The sequence below is a fragment of the Scylla paramamosain genome, chromosome 18, assembly GCF_035594125.1.
Source record: "Scylla paramamosain isolate STU-SP2022 chromosome 18, ASM3559412v1, whole genome shotgun sequence".
NCBI classification, from domain to species: domain Eukaryota; kingdom Metazoa; phylum Arthropoda; class Malacostraca; order Decapoda; family Portunidae; genus Scylla; species Scylla paramamosain.
In genome coordinates this window covers 14,945,523-14,968,914 of record NC_087168.1, presented here as the reverse complement: position 1 = coordinate 14,968,914, position 23,392 = coordinate 14,945,523, and the positions used below count along the sequence as shown (strand labels likewise).

The 23,392-nt window shown below is 39.6% G+C and overlaps 1 protein-coding gene and 2 long non-coding RNA genes across 3 annotated transcripts; 2 read left to right on the top strand and 1 right to left on the bottom strand.

Moving 5' to 3' along the window:
* Positions 1-258: 258 nt before the first annotated feature.
* On the top strand, positions 259-6,614 carry LOC135109151 (uncharacterized). The gene is made up of 5 exons (XM_064020280.1): positions 259-417; positions 4,257-4,368; positions 4,662-4,773; positions 5,607-5,693; positions 6,010-6,614. Exons 2-5 carry the CDS (start codon positions 4,277-4,279, stop codon positions 6,127-6,129), a joined length of 411 nt encoding a protein of 136 aa, XP_063876350.1. The 5' UTR covers positions 259-417; positions 4,257-4,276; the 3' UTR covers positions 6,130-6,614.
* Positions 6,615-13,234: 6,620 nt separating this feature from the next.
* LOC135109152 (uncharacterized) lies at positions 13,235-17,964 on the bottom strand. Its single transcript, XR_010272593.1, has 3 exons — positions 17,718-17,964; positions 14,407-14,498; positions 13,235-13,374 (listed from the first exon to the last, which is right to left on the bottom strand). It is a non-coding gene; the product is annotated as an uncharacterized LOC135109152 (long non-coding RNA).
* LOC135109153 (uncharacterized) lies at positions 17,858-22,409 on the top strand. The gene is made up of 3 exons (XR_010272594.1): positions 17,858-17,989; positions 20,397-20,612; positions 20,898-22,409. It is a non-coding gene; the product is annotated as an uncharacterized LOC135109153 (long non-coding RNA).
* Positions 22,410-23,392: the final 983 nt, after the last annotated feature.

Sequence of the window (23,392 nt, the reverse complement as noted above, 5' to 3'; positions counted from 1 at the left end):
ATCCAGTCACTAGCAAGAACACTAATGACATCATAACTCCGTCCAATCAGCGCTCGGGGATCATCTAACGTCATCATTCCATCACCTCTCACTCTTAAATTTCAATATTTTGCTGTATTTCACCTGACGTGGTTCACCTGTCGCAATAATATCATGCAATATACACAAAACACACAATCTGACATACATTAGTTAGAAATCATGTCAGTGATGGCCTTAGTTTCGCCTCCGACTACTTAGCAAAATTTAGTACCCGTCAAAATATAACGTTGAAATGAGTCACAGCGGTAGTGGTGGTGGTGGTCGTGGTGAATAAGGTGGTCCGCGGTATATAAAGACTCGGGCTTGGCTGTAAGTGAAGTACCGGACCAGCTAAGAAGTACATTAGCTGTTACCTCTCTCTTCTCCTGAGTCACTGTGAGTACGAGCGAGTATTGTTGGCGCGTTTAGTTCATTTGTTTAGCATTGGGTCGTGTTAAGTTATCGTGGTCATGTGTCATGCGGAGTTAGGTGAAACATGTGAGTGATTTGAATGAGTTATTGGATAGTTACCCGTGTGTGTGTGTGTGTGAGTGTGTGTGTGCGTGTGTGTGTGTGTGTGTGTGTGTGTGTGTGTGTATTTAAAGAACAGTGTACCCGTAAATCTGAACCGGAAAAAAAAAAATAATAATAAAAAAAGAAAACTTGCTATTTTCTTAAGCTGAATTAAAAAGAAAATAAATGAAAATAAGATTAAAAATAAACTAAAATAAAGTAATCTAAACACCAAAAACAGTCTGATAAATTGTAATATATATCTCCTCAGCAGTCAGTAAATGAACGAATGAATCAGTCCATCATCTGGTCAATCGTCACAGTTCATAAATATAAATTCTTAGGTCACGTGATGAATGCAAGGCCAATGAATAATTACTTTGGTTACACCCACAAAGCTAAACATGAAATGATAACCAATAATATATTTTTTTATTTCTTTATTCCTGAGCAGAGAGAGAGAGAGAGAGAGAGAGAGAGAGAGAGAGAGAGAGAGAATGTGTATACATGTGTGCCTTTTATTTACAAGTTACGGTATGTTTGTGAAAGAAAATGAAAAACACTTTAGTTTTGTGTTTATGAGAGAGAGAGAGAGAGAGAGAGAGAGAGAGAGAGAGAGAGAGAGAGAGAGAGAGAGAGAGAAAGAGATTATCTGTATCTAATCACTGAATACTTTATGACAACAACAAGAACATCACATACTTGAACTCCGGACTTACTCACGGCCTTCCTAACGTAACTGCGTCATTCACCTCACACCAAACCTAACCTGGCCACGAACACCCGCCTATAGTGTAAAGCTTCGGGTTGCCTTTTGGGGTCGCATGAGGGGCGCTGGGGTGCCGCGAACTGCTAGGTGTATAAGGAAGCCCTCCCTGAACTCCCTCTCGCCGGTCAGTCTCACCCTGGCGCCTCCAAGTACAGTTAGGTGCTCTCTTTTCGCTCTCCCGCTGCGTGGCTGATCGACACCGCTTTCTCAAACATTTTAGCGTCTTACCTCGACAACTTCTAAGCCTTTCAATGCCATCTGATGCATTCCGAGACATCGCCTCTGATTTTTTTCTTCCCTGTAGAAATTTCTAAAGATCATGTACTGTGCCTTTGGTGTTTTGATTTGTTGTTCGTTGCAGTGAAAGACTTAATGAATTTTCAAAGCTGGTTTTTGTTATTCTAGTCGTAGTTTAATATGGATTCTGCATCCCAAACAGGCTCTAGCGTAGGTCACTGTCGTTTTCAAGGATGTTTTCATGATTCTAGTCACAGTTTAACCAGTATTCTGCATCTCTAATAGACTCCAGTGGAAGTTACTGAGGTTTTCACTATTACAGTGATGTTTATTAATGACTCTGCTTCTCTTATCGGTCCTACATATTGGAAGTTACTGAGATATTTAAGAATATTTTCATGATTCTTGTGGTAGTTTGACAAAGATTCTGCAACATCAGTGGGAAAAACACTCATGACAACCTCACCAATCGCCTCTGTAGCCTTTGAAAAACCTGAACGATTCTAAATACGGACACTTGGGAAAGTAGACACAAAGTGGTGTTTGTTATTCTATTTATTGTTCAGACTTCAGCTTTTCTCTGTCCTCCTTCTGGAAGATACTCATGGAATTTGGTTCCCGTGTTTGTCGAGACTAAATTTGAAGACGAAAAGTGGCACACAAGCTGCATTTTTCTACTTCACGACTTCTTGACCGTGAAACAAAGCTCAAGTGTATTTCTCTCCCTCTCTCCCTCTCTCTCTCTCTCTCTCTCTCTCTCTCTGAAAATAATGTACTGCTGTTATTACTACTGCTACTACTACTACTACTACTACTACTAGTACTACTACTACTACTACTACTACTACTACTACTACTACTGCTGCTGCTGCTGCTGCTGCTACTTCTGCTACTACTACTACTACTACTACTACTACTACTACTACTACTACTACTACTACTACTACTATCACTACCACCACCACCACCACCACCACCACCACCACCACCACTGAGAAAAACAAGAGGAATAAAACCAATTTTTAGCAATCTGCGGTTGTGGTAAAAAAATAAATAAAAAAAAAAAACACTAGAATTTTCAGACAGTGACATCTTGTGTTTGGTGAAACTTAAGGATAAAATGATGATAATGATGATGGTGTGTGTGTGTGTGTGTGTGTGTGTGTGTGTGTGTGTGTGTGTGAATGGAGGGAGGAGGGGGTGATGCTCTTGGCTGATATGAAGAAAGGCTTATACTAATATAACATAATCATGTACGTTAGTAGATAATTTCTCTCTCTCTCTCTCTCTCTCTCTCTCTCTCTCTCTCTCTCTCTCTCTCTCTCTCCTCTCTCTCTCTCTCTCTCTCTCTCTTCTCTCTCTCTCTCTCTCCTCTCTCTCTCTCTCTCTCTCTCTCTCTCTCTCTCTCTCTCTCTCTCTCTCTCTCTTCTCTCTCTCTCTCTCTCTCTCTCTCTCTCTCTCTCTCTCTCTCTCTCTCTCTCTCTCTCTCTCTCTCTCTCTCTCTCTCTCTCTCTCTCTCTCTCTCTCTCTCTCTCTCTCTCTCTCTCTCTCTCTCTCTCTCTGGCTTGTACTTATTTGAAGTTTCTCTAGTAAGTATGCCACCCACCCACAACACTTTCCCTCCCCTCTCTCTCTCTCTCTCTCTCTCTCTCTCTCTCTCTCTCTCTCTCTCTCTCTCTCTCTCTCTCTCTCTCTCAAGTTTTCTGACATGAATAAACATAAAATGTGTTTGTTTGTTTGTTTGACTCACGTAGATGAAAATGTATAAATAAGAGGTCCATATGTTGCAGTGGATCTCTCTAAATTTACTTTCTCTCTTTGCCTCTCATTTTATTTATTTTTTTTCATTCATAAATCACCAGGTCTGTTTTCCAAGCAGGAGAAAATGTCAAGATTAGGAGAGATCTTTCTTCTGCAGTAGATCTCTCTCTCTCTCTCTCTCTCTCTCTCTCTCTCTCTCTCTCTCTCTCTCTCTCTCTCTCTCTCTCTCTGCTTTCTCTCTCATAAATTTGCTCTTTCCGTGAATAAACTTCATGATTTATTTTCCTAGAAGCTGAAATATGTCGAGAGGCTAGAAAATATGTCTAGCGGCAGATGTAGATAGAAAAAAAATAAAGTCTAGCAGTGAAAGTGTAGAGGAAATGGTATTGGTGAAAGAGAAAGAGGAGGAGGATGCGGAAGACTGTGTGTGGGTGTGTGGTGGCTGGGCTAAGTAAGGCTGGGCTGTGCGTGATGCATCGAGTTAACGAGGTAGTTCCTGTACCCGCGTCTCCATACCCACTGTAACGGTAACAGGTACTCATCTCTTTATTCGCATCTTACATTGGCATTATGGGGTTGAATTAACACATGTGAAAATCCAAGTAATTTTATTAGTAGTAATAATAACGATAACAGCAGCAGTGGCAGTGGTAGTAGTAGTAGTAGTAGTAGTAGTAGTAATGATGAATAATGATGATGAATTTAAAATGCATTTACTTAAAAATAAATATATTAAATAAGTACTTCTTTTTTCTTCTTCTTTCTTTCTTTCTTTCTTTCTTTCTTTCTTTCTTTCTTTCTTTCTTTTCACACATTTCTAATTTTGTTTCCTTTACGTCCCCTCTTTCCCAAAATAGAGAGACTTTTAAAACATCACTATACATAAACACGCATTGAAGATCATCCCTTTTCTGTAACTCCTGTTCGTAATCAGTACCTTTTGATGTTTTTACAGACCAAAAGAGCAAGATCAAGATGCGTGCGTCCTGGATCTTCGGAATCGCCGTGCTGGTGCTGACTGTCGCCTTGGTGCACGCCGGACCTCTGCCGGATGAGGAGACCAGCACGTGAGTATGGGCACGAGGTGGAGAGATGGATAGAGACTGTCGCAGTGCTGTGGCTTTCCCTTTATTTTGATAAAGTTATCTATAGTAAATTTAGAGCATACTTTCCCGAGGCACCACTGACAGTAAAAGGGATGATGGGATAATTCGGATTATTTACTACCTGCAGTTTTATTTCCGTACAGCAAAAGTAGTAAAAAGTTAAGTGCAGTAATTCATCAAGCACGTGTCATTGTGTCATTAGAAGATAAACGGTTTAAATACAGTTCTCATGCTGCGTTATATCCTCTGCACAGTGGCTCCAAGACACTCCACGCCCTCAGGCAGTTCTTCAGTCCAGTTACGAACTACTTCAGCAGCATTCCCTCCAAGACTCCATCTGACATTGCCGATGACGTCAGAGGCTCGGTAAGCTGAAGACCAGTAAAGCTTGCACAGTTATGGTGATGCGTCGTGTAACTGTTTTTTTTTTTTTTTTTTTTTTTTTTACACGTTTCTAGTACTGTGTTGAGAGTAGGTTATTTATTGACTTTTTATTTATTTTATTTATTTTCCTAATCTTATATCCTTTCATCTACTGATAATCTAAGAGCAGTTCAGTTTAGCGTCTGTAGTTTTATTTTTGTTGAGTTAAATCGTCTAGAGTCTCTCAAAGTTTGCCTTTGGTTTGTATTTTTAAACACAGCGGGGTCTTATCTTGACAACTTTCAACACAGTACTTCTGGTAGTTATTTTAGACTTGCCTTCCGAACTGTCTTCTTAGGGGACTGGCACCTTCACTGTTTTTATTATTATTATTTCTTTTTTTTTTTAGTTTGTGTTGTCCTTGGCCAGAATCCTTCTTACATATATATATATATATATATATATATATATATATATATATATATATATATATATATATATATATATATATATATATATATATATATATATATATATATATATATATATATATATATATATATATATATAAGATTAATTAACAGACTGTAGTGCAAGTTGTTCGGGTTCTCGAATAGTGTTTTCATGATTTTTTATAAGTTTAACAAGGATTCTACGCTAACAATAGGATAAACACTTATGAGAACCTGATTTATCATCACTGTAGGCTTTGAAAACAGTTCTGTTGACATAATATTACGTTTAAGAATACGAGCCATTATGGCAACACCAGGCAGATGGCCCAGTGGGTGTGGCGGCAAGGAGGAGGAGAGGGTAACTTGTGATTCCTGTTGCAGGTTGACAATGTGCGTGACTGGGCCAGCGAGAACGAGGCGATCCAGGCACTGCGAGGCGCTCTCAACCCCGTCAGGGACTGGATCAAGGTAAATACACACACACACACACACACACACACACACACTCATGATATGCAAAAAGTATAATTTTTTTCCAAATAAAACAATAGATCAGTGAATGCATTACCAGTGCAAGTGTGCAAACAATAAATAAGTTCAAGGAAAATATGACAGATTGGTATCAAGATAACAGCTTTAGTAGAGAGTTACTAAATGTTTCAGTTGTTTAGCAAAGAGCCAACTAAAAACCTAACCAATCATATTCGTGACTTTTGGAAACAGTCCTTATGAGAGTAGACAGCGTTTTAAATTACAAGTCCTGACCTTTCATCTTTTTTTGCAGGAGAAGGCCAATGTCGTGAAGGACCAGACATTCAGTGACATGTACGACAATGTCAAGACATCCGTGCAGAACCTTGACCAGAGGGTCGGCACGTGGCTGGAACAAAACACATCAAAATAATCTTCCTCCTCCAGTTCCTTCATTTCCTCCAGTTCCTAGCTCCAATTCCTCCAGTTCTTCCAGTTCTCTCTTCTATCCAAGGAAGCTACAGATAAGATTATATTCCTTGCCTCATCCCAACGGAGACATACCCCCCTACCTCACCCAGTCCTGTTTTTAATATGATTTTATTCCCCTGAAGCATGTAACAAGATTAATATTAGTTCACTTATTCAACATTTCGACTACTTTTAACAGGCTCTTTTGGAAGTTATGTTTGCAAGGGTGTTTTCATGATTCTAGTGATAATTTGACAGGAATTCTGTATCATGACAGGGAGAAACACTCATGAAAACCCGGGTAATCATCTGCGGCCTTTGAAAATAGTTGTAATGAGCGAATAAAGAGTTTCACCACGCGGGGCTGTATGGGGATATGTGCTCACTACTTTCCTCGCGCCAGTACACATTTTTTTTTATCATATCAGTAAATTATATCATTATTTATGGAGTTGTATTCTTTCCCTGATAAATGACATCGGCTAGTATAAGTTGAAATGGTAATAAGTAAGTAAAATTGTGCTTGTGGTTTTGAATTGTGGTGGTTATCACTTTTAAGTCTGAACTGACACAATGAAAGGTGCAATGGGTATGTGAAGGATGTGTTTTGTTATTGAATGTTGATTGCGTGAAGAAATACGAATCGGAAAGGTGCTGTTGAAGTGTTAAGACATGTTAGATGTAAATTATGTGAAGAGAGACGAATCTAGTGTTATGTAACGAAAGCAAGCAGTATTTTCTGGCTCGTTAACCCTTTGACTGTTGTATGGTACACCTTTCGTTAATTACTAATCACTTTGAGACATATTTACCTTATATATAACCACTTTCAATCTTTAAACTGGGTAAAAAATTGCAAAATCTATTCTTGTTAATTCCCTTCTTTCTTGTAGATTCTTATAAGGACTGCATACATTACTTCTGGTTATGTTAATTGTTTCGTATTGCAGTGAAAGTGTTTAAGCGTCGGCGAAGAGGAGACAGAGCAGGATGAACCCTTGATTGCTGTGGCCTCCCCTCACATTCCCATCTCACTTAATAGAATAGTCTGCCTCAAAATTTACGGCATCATTTTAAAAGACCATTGACAGCAAGAGTGATGAGTCGTTAAAATCGTTCAGTAAGTAGTGGTATTTATTTGTTTTACATATTTATTTAATTTTATATATTTTATCATTTATTTTCATTTATCTATTTGTTTATAGCTTTTCCTGACTAAAATAATGCATGATTACACAAACAAAACAACGGATATCGCTCTGACCTCAGCATTTGAAGAGTGGACAGGAAGGAAAGTTGATGTCAGGCGATAAAAGAACAGGAATATTGATTTTTTTATTTAACTTTTTCAATTTTTTTTCTATTATTTACCTATTTACTTATTTATTTATTTATTATCTGATTTTATTTCTTTACCACTCTCCCTGAACATTACAACAAATCCTAAACATTTCACCTCGACTACTTCTAACATGCTCTAGTGGAAGTTACTAAGATTCTTAAAAGGTGTTTTCACGACTCAAGTAATAATTGATCAAGAACTCTGCATCACCACTGAAATGAACACCCATGAGAACAACACTCATCACTTATATAAACCTTTGAAAAGTGGTCCCGATGAAAACACGAAACATTTATGAATACGAGTAAATTCCATGCTATTTTCATCTGTGGAGTCGCGTGGCTGTATGGAGTGGCAGGTGGGAGCGAGGAGAGGGTCGGGAGGGTGGGAGAGAGTTGAGGAGTGTATGTGTGTGTGTGTGTGTGTGTGTGGGAGGGATCTGGAGGGTGGGGCTGCCTATACCTGAACGCCCACCGTCCCAAGGTCAACCTCTAGCAGTGCCCTGGGCCACCACGGAGGGAGGGGAGTGGCCGGCTAGGAGGCAATGCACTCTGGCCATTATGCGTTACTAACACTACTTAAACCAACGACCTCATAAAAACCATGGAAGTGATATTTAAATACCAACTGATATTTAGGCCTAACTCATGGATTGTTTTGACTTAATTACACTGTAGTACCAGATAAAATTAATTGCAGTACATATAATAAGAGAAAGACGGTGTAGCTTAATGAGATACTTGTGTAGCTTAATCCGATACTTGTGTCCTTCCGCCTACCGGACAAACTTTAACTAGTACAGCAACCTTTATCACCATCTTCCCTTCCTGTTCCCTTTCACCGTTTCATTCGAATACTGGTCAACGCAGCTCAAATTTCCTATCAATCCATTAATCAGCAGGTTACTGTAACTACCACTACTTAGGATGATATTCGTGAACATTTTGGTGCCTTGTCTCAAATATTTTTAACGGGCTGTAGTGAAAGTCAATGGAGTTTTCAATGTTTTTAATGCTTCTTATGATAGTTTAACAATGATTCTGCACCATCAACAAGAAAATACTAATGAAAACTATCTAATCTTCCCTGTAATCTTCAAAAAATGTTCCTCATGAAAGCTCAAAACGTTTAATTAAGAACACGGGCATTATACTAAGCACTCGGCACCCAACACGCAGCACCAGACCAGCGCCGCCAAGCCTCCTCCATCCCGCCACCACCACCACCACTACCACCCGCATGCAGTCGCCGCCCAAGCTCCGCCTCGTCTTGAAGGATTTCCCGACCACTAACGGACGTCAACAGTGAGTATTCCGACAGCCACCGTGCCATCCGTTGATAGTCAAGTGCAATAACAGCAATGACAACAGCAATAGCAATAATAACAACAACAGCTACAACAACAACAACAACAGCTACAGCTCCAACAACAATAACTACACCACCACCACCACCAACAACAACAATAACAACAACAACAACAACAGCAGCAGCAGCAGTAACATCATCAACAACAACAACAACAGCAACAACAACAACAACAACAACAACAACACCAACATCAAAAACAACAACAACAACAACAACAACAACAACAACATTAAAAACAACAACAACAACAACAATTACTACTACTACTACTACTACTACTACTACTACTACTACTACTACTACTACTACTACTACTACTACTAATAATAATAATAATAATAATAATAATAATAATGATGATGATGATGAATGGGAATATACTAAAGATCAGTGCAGATTGACATAAGAGTTAAAAATAATTTCATCTTATCATTTTTCTCAGTCAGAGAGAGAGAGAGAGAGAGAGAGAGAGAGAGAGAGAGAGAGAGAGAGAGAGAGAGAGAGAGAGAGAGGTCAGTTAAGTTAAAGCAAACTTAACACTAGGGTTTAAGACAGTCGCTCTAATCTAGGTAAACATATTCTTAGTTAGACTTACTTGATTTAAATAGGTGTCAATAATAAATCTTTCTGACGTTCACTTGCAGAAAGAAAATAAAAAAAAGTAAATGAGTTTTATAAATTTGTAACATTCTGGCGTAGTATTTTACTTCAAGAATATTTAATAATTATAAATAAATAAATAAATAGTATCATTATTATCATTACCACCACTACTCTGGCGGCGATGTGGTGCATTGTTATCTTAAAGGAAGAGCGACGCGGGTTGTGATCCCTGTTATCTGATTAGTCAGGTCTGTAGCGGGAGTGTGTGTGTGACCTCTCTTGACCTCAGCTGCCGTTAGTCATGCCTTTGTGTTTGTGTCTGTGTATGTGTGTGAGTGTGTGTGGTTGTGTGGTGATGGTGGTGGCCCGTGTTTGCTTTGTGCAGGGGAGGGGAGAGGGAGGGAATGAAGTTTGTTATGTGATGGAGGCTTGTTTGGTTTAAACTGCTACTATTGCTATTGCTGTTGCCGCTGTTGCTCGTGCTGCTGATGCTAATAATAATAAAAATAACAACAACAACAACAACAACAACAACAACAACAACAGCATCAACAACATTTTCGTATATTTTATTCATGATATATCTACAAATTCGCATACAAAATATAATACTAATGTAGAATGAAGCATATATTTTTTGTCACAAATCATCCTTTATTTATAATGTAACAACGCGTAACACATTAAATATTCAGGATAATATTTCACCAGCAGGGAATTCGAATCTGTGGTAAAAAAAAAAAAAAAAAGAAGTGACGGAGGTGAAGCGCACGTACGAGTATATGTATATGTACAGTACGTATAGATGTTGTGATAAAGTTCTGAACTCATTGTAAACACTCACTGAAACACTACTCTTGAGTTGTATGGAGCCCCGAGATAAGAGCTGAGGTATTGTTACTGAATATCTCTCTCTCTCTCTCTCTCTCTCTCTTAGATGAAACTTATACTATTGCCAGGTAACATTGTACTATATTTGATTGTTATATACATTATTACTATTACAATTATTATCATCATTATTTTCATCCAGAATGAGTGAAGAGGTTCTATGTGATTCAGTAAGTTTAGGTTAAGTAAAAAAAAACTACAATAGTAATGGCGAATGATGTATGGATTATATTATAATGTAGTGTGTTTATTATAATATGAGAACATGATATATTTCATGGCTACATACGTCATACCTATTGTAATTATAATAACAATAATAATAATAATAATAATAATAATAATAATAATAATAATGATAATAATAATAATGATAATAATAATTATCATTATTATTATTATTATTATTATTATTATTATTATTATTATTATTATTATTATTATTATTATTATTATTATCATTATTATTATTTAGAGGTAGGAAGCCGTCAATGAAAAAAAAGTTTCTCCGGCCGGAGTGAGACATATGTAACAAATCTTTAATAGAACTATAATATTTTTTCTCAGTGGCGTGAAGCACTGTGGTTTGCTATTGATGTTACAGAATCATCTTCCTCGATGTAAAGACTTGTTCACTTTCTTTCCAGTCTTAATATAACTTTACGCAGCCTTATTTTCTCTTTCATATGCACCATTATCACTTTTTTTTTATAAATTACTCAAGTGTTATTGTTCTTATTTTATATGTTACTAGTGTTTTCATGATAATCCCTGCTTGCTTATCTGATAACACGTTGTCTCTTATCGGCGAGACTTCACTCAGGAATGATGAATCGAGAAGATACGCGCTGGGAAACAACTATAATTATGACAAACTGCTGCCATTTATGAACCTCAACCCCATGAGTTAATATACTCTCTCTCTCTCTCTCTCTCTCTCTCTCTCTCTCTCTCTCTCTCTCTCTCTCTCTCTCTCTCTCTCTCTTCAGTACTATTATAGATGCACACGGCAAGTTCCGGGCCTCACATCAGGGAACACAGGCTTTGTACTCCCCGACGGTGCCCAGCGGGACGGCTCTCTCTGTCTGGTCGGCGGCGACGCGGCCCTCGTCCTCGCTGGGCCCTTGGTCTTTGAGGTCGAATGTACTCTTCGTCTGAAACTCCTCGTCTACATCCAGCATTGTCTTCGTAAGAACCCGAAGGTAAATCTGACGGAGGAGGACCTGACTCTTTACTCACAAGGGGCTTTTTGTTACGCGGGGGCTGTGGCGTGGAGACCGCGGCGCTGGGGAGTGAGAGGGACGCCTCCTCCTCATACACGTCAATGTTATCGAACACCCCCAAAGCGGACCGTCGACTGGTGGGCGTGCTGGTGCGCGACGCTATGTGATCACTTGCATCCCCGGGGTCCAGGTGGTCTGACCTTCCCTTGGTGTGCAGCAGGGAGCGGGACCGAACCATCTGGCGCGATGAAGGCCTCCTGCGCGTACCGTCACTGAGGGAGCTGGAACGATCCTTTGTTCCGCTGCCTCTCCTTGAGTCCACGAGGTCTTTGTGGCACTCCTCCTCCCCACAGAACGACAGCATCACCGAGTCGTTAGCCTCCAGCACGACGCGGGCGTGGCCATAACCGCGGGGGCCTTTGTGCGTGGACATGACAGGGAACTTCTGCAGCAGCTCCACGAAGTCCGCCTCGCCCACCACGGTGCAGTGCCGCTCGTCCACCTCCTCCACCGCCCGCACCAGCTGCTCCACCACCTGCTCCTCTGCATCCTGGGACTTCTGCAACGCCTCGCCACGCTTTACCTGAAGAAACCAACACTTATAACGCTTAGGCTCAAACGGCTCCCTGCTATAACATTAACTTTCCTCTATAAACTCTCTCTCTCTCTCTTTCTCTCTCTCTCTCTCTCTCTCTCTCTCTCTCTCTCTCTCTCTCTCTCTCTCTCACACACACACACACACACACACACACACACACACACACACACACACACACACACACCGGTCCTACCATAGCTTGCAGATCCTGGTTGTGGTGGTGGAGGCGGCGGTGGGTGCGCTGGGCGTGGTTGAGGGAGTCCAGCACGCGGCCGTGGGCGTGGCGCAGCAGCCCGCACAGCCAGCGGTACACCTCAACCTGCCGCCTGTACTCTCCTGCTCGGCTCTGTGTCCACCTCTTCGCCTCGGCTGCCCTCTCCACAAGCTCTTCCTGAGAACGCCAGAATATGGGAATTATACCAGTCCATCTTAAGAGTAATGACGGAAAAAAAGAGAAAATTACGAACTTTTCAACATATTTTGGTTTTCTAGTTACCATGAAATGTAGTGCCTTGAGTACAGTTTTATGCATTCAAATCAACAGACATGCAAACAGATCTACGCAAGGAGTAACACAATACCTGTAGCAGCCGCAGCTTTTCGGGGTAAGGGCGAAGGTTGTGGTCAGTGCAGTCGGGCGAGGCCACCCTGTTGCAGGTCTCACACCACAGCACCAGCCTGTCGCCACCAGTACGGACATGTGTGACTAGGAACATTTTACTTGGTGCTCGGAAAAACACATGTGATCAAAAGCTCCATCGCAGTGAGCAGTGCTGGCTATAGGGATGTGTGAGGCACTTACCTGGGCAGGGACGGGGCACGCAGGAGTCCCCACAAGTAAAAGTTAGTCTGCAGGGCGGCGGGATCCTCCACAGGAGTGGAGGTGCGGCACAGCGGACACCTTACATGGAACGTTTCCTCGCACTTGGACTCCGGGACGCTGACAGTGGAGATTCTGTTGGCGATGAGACGCGCCAGAGGGGAGGTGGGAGTTGACGGAGACTGCGCGGCCCGTCTACCGGAGGGTGCTTGGGGGACAGGCCGCTGCAGACGCCCCGCGCAGGTGATACACACGCTATGGTGGCAGGTGAGAAACTTTGGTAGACGGTCCTGTGTGTCCCAGGCCTCCAGGCACACGGGGCAGTGGTTTGGCGGGACCTCACCCTCCGGAGCGCCATCCTGGTAGGGAGTCAACATGAGACTTGGGCCACCCTTGTACTTCCCTTGTTAGATGATACGATGCACCGGGACGTTACCCTGAATGCCAGTGGAAGAGGATGGAGGCTGGAGTTAAGAGGAATGAAGTTTGAGTCTAGAGGGAGAAGATATGAGTCAAGCGGAAAGAACAGTTAAAAGGAAATTTGGAGTTAAGAGAGAGGAGATTTAAGATAAGAGGAAGGAGACTGGAATCAAGGGAAAAAAATATTTAAGTTATGAGGAAGGAGATTTAACTTGAGAAAGAAATTACTAGGAAAGAAATTTGAATTGAGGAAAGATGGAGTTAAGAAATTTGAGTTTTCCCTCTGAACACGTGAATCACTTGTTAAACTATCAAACTACCACTAGGATTACATAAGCACCCTTGAAAACCTTGAAACGAAACTAACACTATTTTTCAAGGTCACAGTGCTGATTAGTTAGGTTTTCATAGATGTTCTTTTTTTTCCACTGATTTGAGTTTTTTCCCACTGATCACGTAAAACACTTGTTAAACTACTAAACTATCACCTAAATTACATAGGCATCCTTGAAAATCCCAATAAGAGACTAAAGATTATAGTAATAATGATTAGCTAGGTTTTCATGTGAGCGTGTGTGTGTGTGTGTGTGTGTGTGTGTGTGTGTAATTATTTTTTTTCCACTGACCATACGGAACACTTGTTAAATTATCACTATAATCATACAAACACCCTTGGAAATCCTATGAATAATAATATGAATGCTGGATGATATGAATAATATAAAAAATAATAACCTTCACTAGACACAAGTGAAAAGTCGTCAAAGTAAGAGACTAAGACTATTTTTCAAGGTCACAGTCATGATTGGTTACGTTCTTATGGGTGTTTACTTTTCCACTGATTATGCGGAACACTTCTTAAACTATCACTACAATCATATAAGCATTCTTAAACACCCTAATAATCTCCACTAAACCTAGCTAGCAAGTAGTAAAAATAAAATTCTGAAACTAGGTTTTATGCTTCCTACCTTGAATTCCATCACTGAGGCGGTGTGCGGTGTGCGGTGAGCGGCAGGCAAGCAGTGATTAGTGGCGCCACGTGTGCCACTCCCCTTAATTGCTGCAGGTTTGAAAAGGGTTAGGTAAGTGGCGATACCATTGACTCTTTGACTGACGTGGTCATTGTTTGTTTACAATCAAAGAACTGTACAAAAAATAAAAAGGAATAAAGTAAAATTGATAAATAAATAAACTTCGTATGAACGCACACACTCAAAAGAAAGAACAGGAAATTAATTTTGTATTTTATAGGCTATAATATTGTTTAAGAGATTGCATTACATGAAAAAATAAAGTTGTAATAGTTGTTTGTGTAAAAATAAATATAAAAAATAAAATGGATAAAATTTATATAAAATAAACTTTGTATGGATAAATATATCAAAAAAATATTAAAGAATAGGTTGATTAAATATTTTATAGGCTACAAAATTATCTTATTAAATGCTTTAGATAAATATTATAATCAAAACAGTTGTAAATGGTTAGAGGAAAAATTTGTCTGGTAGTTAAAATGTGTCCGTCCATATTATGCATAATTCATATACATTGCCTTCACACACACACACACACACACACACACACACACACACACACACACACACACACACACACATAGTTCACTTATCTCTGCCCGCTGGTCTATTTTATGCCAACAGACCAAAACTTCTTATCTCATCTCTTCTTCATCTAGTTATCTGCCCTTCCTGCCTCCTTATACCATTTGCAGGCTGTTATTCTCTTGCTCTAATTATCTATTTATCTATTCGGCGCATCAAGTGTCCCTCCCTTTTTTATTTTTTATTTTTTTTCTAATTAATGTCAAGATGTTCTCAGTCACTTCATTAATCAATAATGTTCCCTTCTTTTTTCATCTCTCCATGTTATCCCAAACATTAATGATGATGATGATGAAGATGATAAGGATACCACCACCAGTACTGCTACTACTACTACTACTACAACTAATAATAATAATAATAATAATAATAATAATAATAATAATAATAATAATAATAATAATAATAATAATAATGATAATAGCAAACTAAAACTAACAGAATCTTCATAGTCTCATTTCTTTTTCTTTTCTTCCTCGTAACAGCGCAACATAAATGCAACCACATGAACTACACTATTTCCACTACCAGTTCCCACTCTTCATCAAATCCCCGTAACAGGAAACTCGTGCATAGGTTTCGTCTAGCAAGAACATCATATGGCACCTTATAGTCAACCCTCTCGGCACCTCATCTAGAGAACTCTGAGTAGGCTTTAGTCTGGAAGCTCTTCCGTCACGTTATGAGAAGGTATAGAAAATTTGGCTCTAGCGGGAACGACAGAGGGGAGGAGAGGAAGAGGAAGGACAAGGAACAAATATATGGAGGATGTAATGAAGTACAGTACACGGGAGAGGAAAGAGCGGAAGACCGAAAAGATGAATTAACCGGTTGAAGGAAGGTGTAAGGGATAGATGAAGCAGAAGCATTTACAGAACCACATGGAGAAGGCTCGTCCGAAACAGCGATCCCGTATAGAAACGGTACACGGGTCGAGGAGAAGAAAAAGAAGTAAAGCTGACGGGTGGAAGAATGACAGTAGTACAGTTCATACAAGCTGCACAAGACAGGAAAGAGTGGAAGTCAGCGATTGTTATAACGTCAGGGTAAGAGTCACCGGTAAGATAAGTACGGTTAAGTGTCAGTGGTGTTTTCATGATTCCAGCGGTAGTTCAAAAAGGTTTATGCTTCACTAATGAGAGAAAAAACAAACAAACATGCACTAGAGCCTGACTTAACATCTTTATGGGCCTAGAAAACGGTTCTTTGATTTGCTGCGATGCCCGGGGGGAAGCTGCGGGCAATTTCGTGACCGTTGAAGGTTAAGGCCCCGTGGAGGGTTCCCGCTCTTCCTCCAAAGTTCTTCGGTCTCCCTCGTGAATTATGCTCGTATTATTAAACGTTTCATTCTCTCTTCAGGACTATTTTCAAAGGCCACAGAGATGATCAGTCGGGTTCCCATCGTGTTTTTCTTTGTTATCGTGGAGAATTTTCGTAAGATGATCACTAAAATCAGGAAAACACCTTAAAACCCCCAGTAAGTTATTTATATTATTATTGAAGGTTTTGTTCTCTATCAGTACTGTATTCAAAGGCCACAGGGATGATTGACCGTGTTTTCATGATCTTTTTTATCATGATTTTTATAAAACTACCACTAAATCAAGAAAAATAATTGAGAATCCCAATAAGTTCTCTAAGGCCCATTTTAAGTAATCGAGATAGGGAGAAGAAACGTTTTGAGAATGCGGTCAGTCGCATTTGGTTGGCACCTTTTGATAGAATTGGATTTCTTTTTAACTTAAAGTAGTCTATGAAATTCCTTGTATCCCAAAGAGGGTTTACGTTGAAAAGCCATACATTTCTATCCAGTTTTGAGTGTGCTAGAGGGAGACAGACAGACGTACGTACTATTCTTTCTTTACGTCGGTGCAAGAACAAAGTGTTTCAGAATTCCGCTCCAGATTCTCAACATATGATAGCGATAATAACTGATAACGTTTTACAGACAATAAAGGATGTATATTCTCTCTCTCTCTCTCTCTCTCTCTCTCTCTCTCTCTCTCTCTCTCTCTCTCTCTCTCTCTCTCTCTCTCTCTCTCTCTCTCTCTCTCTCTCTCTCTCTCTCAGTAACTACATAATTACATAATGCAAGCACGAGTACATGTAATGAATCTCTCTCTCTCTCTCTCTCTCTCTCTCTCTCTCTCTCTCTCTCTCTCTCTCTCTCTCTCAGTGAAAGTACTAGTATGCATTTGAGTTTTCGAGGCTTTGTTCATGTTTGGTGACCCGTTAGGCAAGGAATGGTCAGCGACTCAGCATACACTCCTGCACACATCGCCAGGTTAGTCTCTTGTGCACACTAAGGTTCATATTTTGTTGGAAAGGCTTCAGGCTCTCATAAGGACGATTTTCCGTATCCACTGAGATGATAAACCAGGTTCTCATAAGTGTTTTCTTCTTTAATGATGCAGAATTCTTGTCAGCCTATCACTAGAATCATTAAACATCCTAAAAAAACTCCATTAACTTGTAGATTCTTTTGAAAACAGTAAAGATAAAGCGGCGAGACCTTTAAGAATACGGTCTAGGGTGTCTCTCTCAGTATCAGTTTGGGGACAACACAGTGATCGATGGCTTCCCCCCTGTGCTATCGGACACTGTTCTCCTTGCTGTGGCTCCGCACCATTGCACGCGCGCGGCGAAGCTATAACGATTACCTTTGAAGTGTGCAGCTCAGAGGGTGGCGGTGCTCGGTAGGTGAGTGACCGGGTGGGGTGTTCAAGCACCGTGGCGCATGTGAGACGCGGCACGCATACCCGCTCCTTCTCCGCAGCACAGACCAGCGGCGGCGGATAAGGAAACAGTCACTTAGAGGACGTACTGACGCGGTGCTAGTAATCCCAAAGCTCTTCTATCCACCTGTGATGCACACACACAGCCTTTTCGTATCAACTGCCGCCCTGCCTCGTCTCGAGCCCCTGCCAGCACTGTAAGAACGCTGATAACGATAAGATAACGTGACCTTCTCTTTCCCACACCAAACTAACAATGAGGACTTTGCATTAGTCAATTTCCTTTTCTTGCCATGGTGGACGTGACAAATGACTCCACAATATACACAAGTTCTTCCTAATACGAGCTCTCCTAAAACCTCGGATTAGATCATGAATGGTTGTCAGTAGTTGTGAGGGCAAGAAGATGCCTCCCTCATGTCCCTCCACGTGATCGCCGCCCCTTAGGATATGATTGCCTTACTCCCACGCCTCTCCCTTGGTCTTCATTATAGTATTACCCTTGTGTGTGAGGTGTAAGCTTCTGGTGTCAGCACGGGTCTTTATGTTATGCTGTGTGATGAACCTCTTAGGTTATTGTGATTGATTTGTGTGATTTACTGATGAGTGTGTCTGGTGTTGTTGTTATCAGGATTATTATTATCATTAATGTTGTTGCTGTTACTACTGCTACTACTATTACTGCTACTACTACTACTACTATTACTACTACTATTACTACTACTGCTACTACTACTACTGCTGCTGCTGCTGCTGCTGCTACTACTATTACTACTACTACTACTACTACTACTACTACTACTGCTGCTGCTGCTGCTACTACTACTACTACTACTACTACTACTACTACTACTACTACTACTACTACTACTACTACTACTACTGCTACTACTACTACTACTACTACTATCATACTCTAATCACGATACAGGCCACCACTCCACCTTTCCCTTAACTCAGAATTATCTCTTAGTGACTGACCTACTTCACTGAGTAGTGTGTATTTTTACAGCTCTTCGTTTATTCAGTAATGATGTTAGAGAGAGAGAGAGAGAGAGAGAGAGAGAGAGAGAGAGAGAGAGAGAGAGAGAGAGAGAGAGAGAGAGAGAGAGAGAGAAGGGCAACATCTAGGATCTCTTCAGTGAATAGTGATGCACGCCGGGATGACAGGACTCATTGTTGTGTAAGGTTGGCAGGTTCATAGACACACGCACATCTCAGCCCAGCGACAGTCAAGCAGTGTCTGAAGCAGCAAAGCCACGGGTATACGTATGTGAAACTTTCTTATTTTGATGCAAACACTACTTTCTTTAAAAGCCAATGAAAAGTTCATTAAGTCGCTTGATAATAAAATAAACATAAGGATCTTTTTGCTGAGTCTTCCTTATGTTGATGTAAATTCTCCTTTCATTAAAAACAAATAAAAATCTCAGTAAGCGGTTAATAAAATAAACATAGGGATCTTTTTTGCTGAGTCGAGAAACTAGATTCAACAAAAGTTCTATCTAATCTGCCACACGCTGGCCCAGTGTCACTCCCCACGCTCACCGCGGAGGGGCGATGGGTAACTCGCCTAGGTTGCAAATAGCTCTGAAGCTGTGCCAGCCATGCTAACCCACTGCACCGAACCCCCAAACAGTGAATACAGAGCTGAAAGGGAACAGCTCCTGGCAGTACTAGACGCCAGGCCTTCCCTGAGATGTATTTCCTGTCCCCGAGGATACATTGTGTGCTAACCCATCCTGTATGTGGGGAAAGATAAGGTGGTGGCTGGGCTTACCCTCGAGCACAGAAGTGAATAAATTGATAATAGAATATATAAATAACAAATACTACTACTACTACTACTACTACTACTACTACTACTACTACTACTACTACTACTACTACTACCACTATTACTACTACTACTACTACTACTACTACTACTACTACTACTACTACTACTACTACTACTACTAATAATAATAATAATAATAATAATAATATTGACGATCACTTCTCCGTCAGCACCATCGCAACAGGAGTCTCGTCATCGTCAGTAGCGTCAATGACGGGCCGTCACATGGGCATTACCTTTGGCGCCTCTCAACGCTGCCTTTAATCCACTGTCGACGTCAGCACCAGTGTCGTTTTGTCATGTCAGCGCTCACGTCATCGCTACTGTTCGATGCTGCTGTGTCGTTAGGCTCCGTCATGTTGTTGTGATGTGTTGTAATGGGGTCGATTGGTTTTACTGTAGCGTCTTCTTTCAAAATTTTTATCTTAATTCTTAGGCTTTGTGACCGAACTCATATATATATATATATATATATATATATATATATATATATATATATATATATATATATATATATATATATATATATATATATATATATATATATATATATATATAATTCATTTATTTATTTTATTTATTTTTACATATTACCTCCATCGTTGTGTTCAGGGAGGACTTACCAATCACGAGGTGCCAGATTCCCTTTACTACACCACCTTCTTTCAAAATGTTTCGCTGAAGTCATGGGGGTTTGTGACTGAGCTCTTTTATCCTATACATTTCATTTATTTATTTTCCTCTCTCACCTCTCTGTTTTCAAGGAGGACCAGCTACCAGACAGATCATTGCTTGGCCAAAGAGCCAGACTAAGGATTGATGAAGGGTGTCGAGGTAATATCTGATGAAAAGTATGCAGCGACGTGAGGATTATCAAGAATACGCGGGCGAGGAGCAGAACATAGCCTGTCACCGGAAGGAAAACGTATAGGATGAAGAACATGGTGTACAGTGGATGTAAAACAGCATCACACCCTTAGGTCCGAACTATGCAGGTTATTTGATTTAGCTATAGTACTTTACACTACGTTGCTATAGCATTAGTAGTGGAAAACTAGTTAAAAAAATATATATATATATATATATATATAATATATATATATATATATATATATATATATATATATATATATATATATATATATATATATATATATATATATATATATATATATATATATATATATATATATATATATATATATATATATATATATATATATATATATATATATATATATATATATATATATAATTTTTTTCAGGAGTATAAAAACTTGAAAGGGGTAATGAGGAAGCAGTGTAATACCATCTTGATCATTAAGTAGTGATGGACGAGGCTACGGTCACCCAACACAAATCGTTATCGTTGATATCAGATAGGCACTCGGCAGCCGGTTCTATGTCCTGACGCATTTCCGGCTGACTGGGCTGCTATTGCCTCACTCCTGCCAGCACCCGCACCACCCGCGCCTGTCTGCTGTATGACGCACTTAACTGCCTCAGACTTGTCAAATGCATGCAGCTATATTAACCTTTCGACCGCTAATAATAATATGGACTGCATTATCAAAAGGTTTCGTCGTCTTATCTTTTCTGACTACTTATTAACAGCCTTTAGTGAAAGTTATTGGGTATTCTCAAGGATGTTTTCATGGTTTTACTGAGAGTTTGATAGTGATTCCGCATCACCAAGGAGGAAAATACATAGCGAGAAATCAACTATTCATGTATGTGGGTTTTGAAAAGTAATTTTAATGAAAGCACAAAATGTTTAAGAATGCCGGCCAATGACACTTATTTCGTCCAAGTCGCTGTACATGATTATACTAAACAAAAATAGAAAAAATAATATTATGTTCTAGAAGTTTTTGAAGACTATTGCTCTCGGTGGTCTTAAGAAAAAAAAAGAGAGAAAAAAAAAATCATACTTTAAACCTGAACTGGATAATTTTATTGCACTTGAGTAGAGATAGTTAGAGATCTAGAAATGATGATGATATAAATCCAATAGAATGTAGGAAAATGATGCTCAAAGAAAGGATTATCTGTGTTACATTTTTCTTTATATCAGCATTAGTCCCCCATCGCTCTTTCCAAGCTCCGTGTTTATGTTCCAGGAGCAACTACAGTAAACATATAACGCTCTAATTTAGTTTTGTTATACCAACCCTGACCACAGTAAGAAATCACGCCACAAGTAAACAAGAAAATATATGGGAAAATGCAGAATACATGGTAAAAAAAAAAAGAACCCCACGACGACGAAAAAAGCCACTAGGAGCTCACATCTACACATTTACTTTTATTTTTTTCTGACTGGTCACTCACATCCTAGCCTAGCTCTGTTCCATTATAAGTATGGCTTAACGTATAAGGAGCTCCGTATATGGTAAAACAAGGTATATCAAACAAATTATACTCATAGGCACAGTCATCTATCCCCTAGGCACTGAATATTTTCTTAACTTGACAAATTCAACCTTGATTTTTTTTTTAAACCCTGATATTTTTCCCCACGAGCATCTCTCCTTTTAGACAGTTTCTTCTTTGAATATGTTTATCTTTTCTCGGATATATTTTATAGTACTGTGTGATAAAAAACTAAATCAAGTATGATTATAGAAACCATTGTTGTTCATATTGAAGGACTAGTTAGGTTAGATAAAGAGAGAGTGTGTGCGTGTGTGTGTGTGTGTGTGTGTGTGTGTGTGTGACCAGCAGGATAACGATGTTTAGGAATTTAATAACTTAGATTAAGTTAACGCTTGAAAAATAGACAGGAAGGAAAAAAAAAGATAAATACTGATGACAAAAAAAGAAGAGAAAATGTTCAGGAGAAGGACATTTCCAGAAAATAAATCTCCGAGAGGAAAATTGTCCAAGAAATATTAGTCATTTAGTTTAAGACTTAATAGGTTAATAGGTAAATAAATGAGACGGAATGAGATATGTGTAAGGAGAAATGTCCGAGAGGGAAAAAAACTTCGCAGGGGTAATGAGTCATGAGATATGTACAGAAGGAAAAAGGTAAAGGAGGGAAGATATCCTTCAGTGTTACAATTCATGTGGTAGTAAGGAGTACGGTGTGGCGAGGTGACGTGTGTACGCCTCAGAATGGAACAGGTCGAGATGCACTTGATAATTACTCGATTGTCAACTCATTTTTATCGCTTAACTTGAATGACTCATTCACTTGTTGATGTCATGTTAGCTTAAGAATATGGTGATATCGATAATACACACATTAATTTCCCTTAAAAATTCTTACTTTGCCAACTATATCTTTATTAATGGAAATTACCTGATCATGATATGGCAACAGCGTGAGTGGCCTGCCAGCTCTATCTGGCCGCGAATATTACATGCAACTACTGGATACATACGTATGTCTTGACAACTTCTTGGTTCCTCCATGCAATACTTTTTGTTCACAATTTAGATTTTATCATTAGTATATTTTTGATAAGGGGAAACAAGGCTGACAATCGGTGGGATGCATCTGGAGAGGCAAAATCCATCCCTGCTTTTCTACAGTGACTGTAATTTTCCTAAAACACACCTTTACATTGCCACATCTTGTAGTAGTCACTGATGAAACTATGAAAACGTCATGTATGAATAACATATACCACTTTAAGGATATGCATGAAAATCTATCAACACTGCTGTAGTTTTGCTCCTGCTCATACATAATTTGTTATATTTTCACTATCCGACAATGAATGATTATTTGATAAAGCAATGTACCTATTATTGC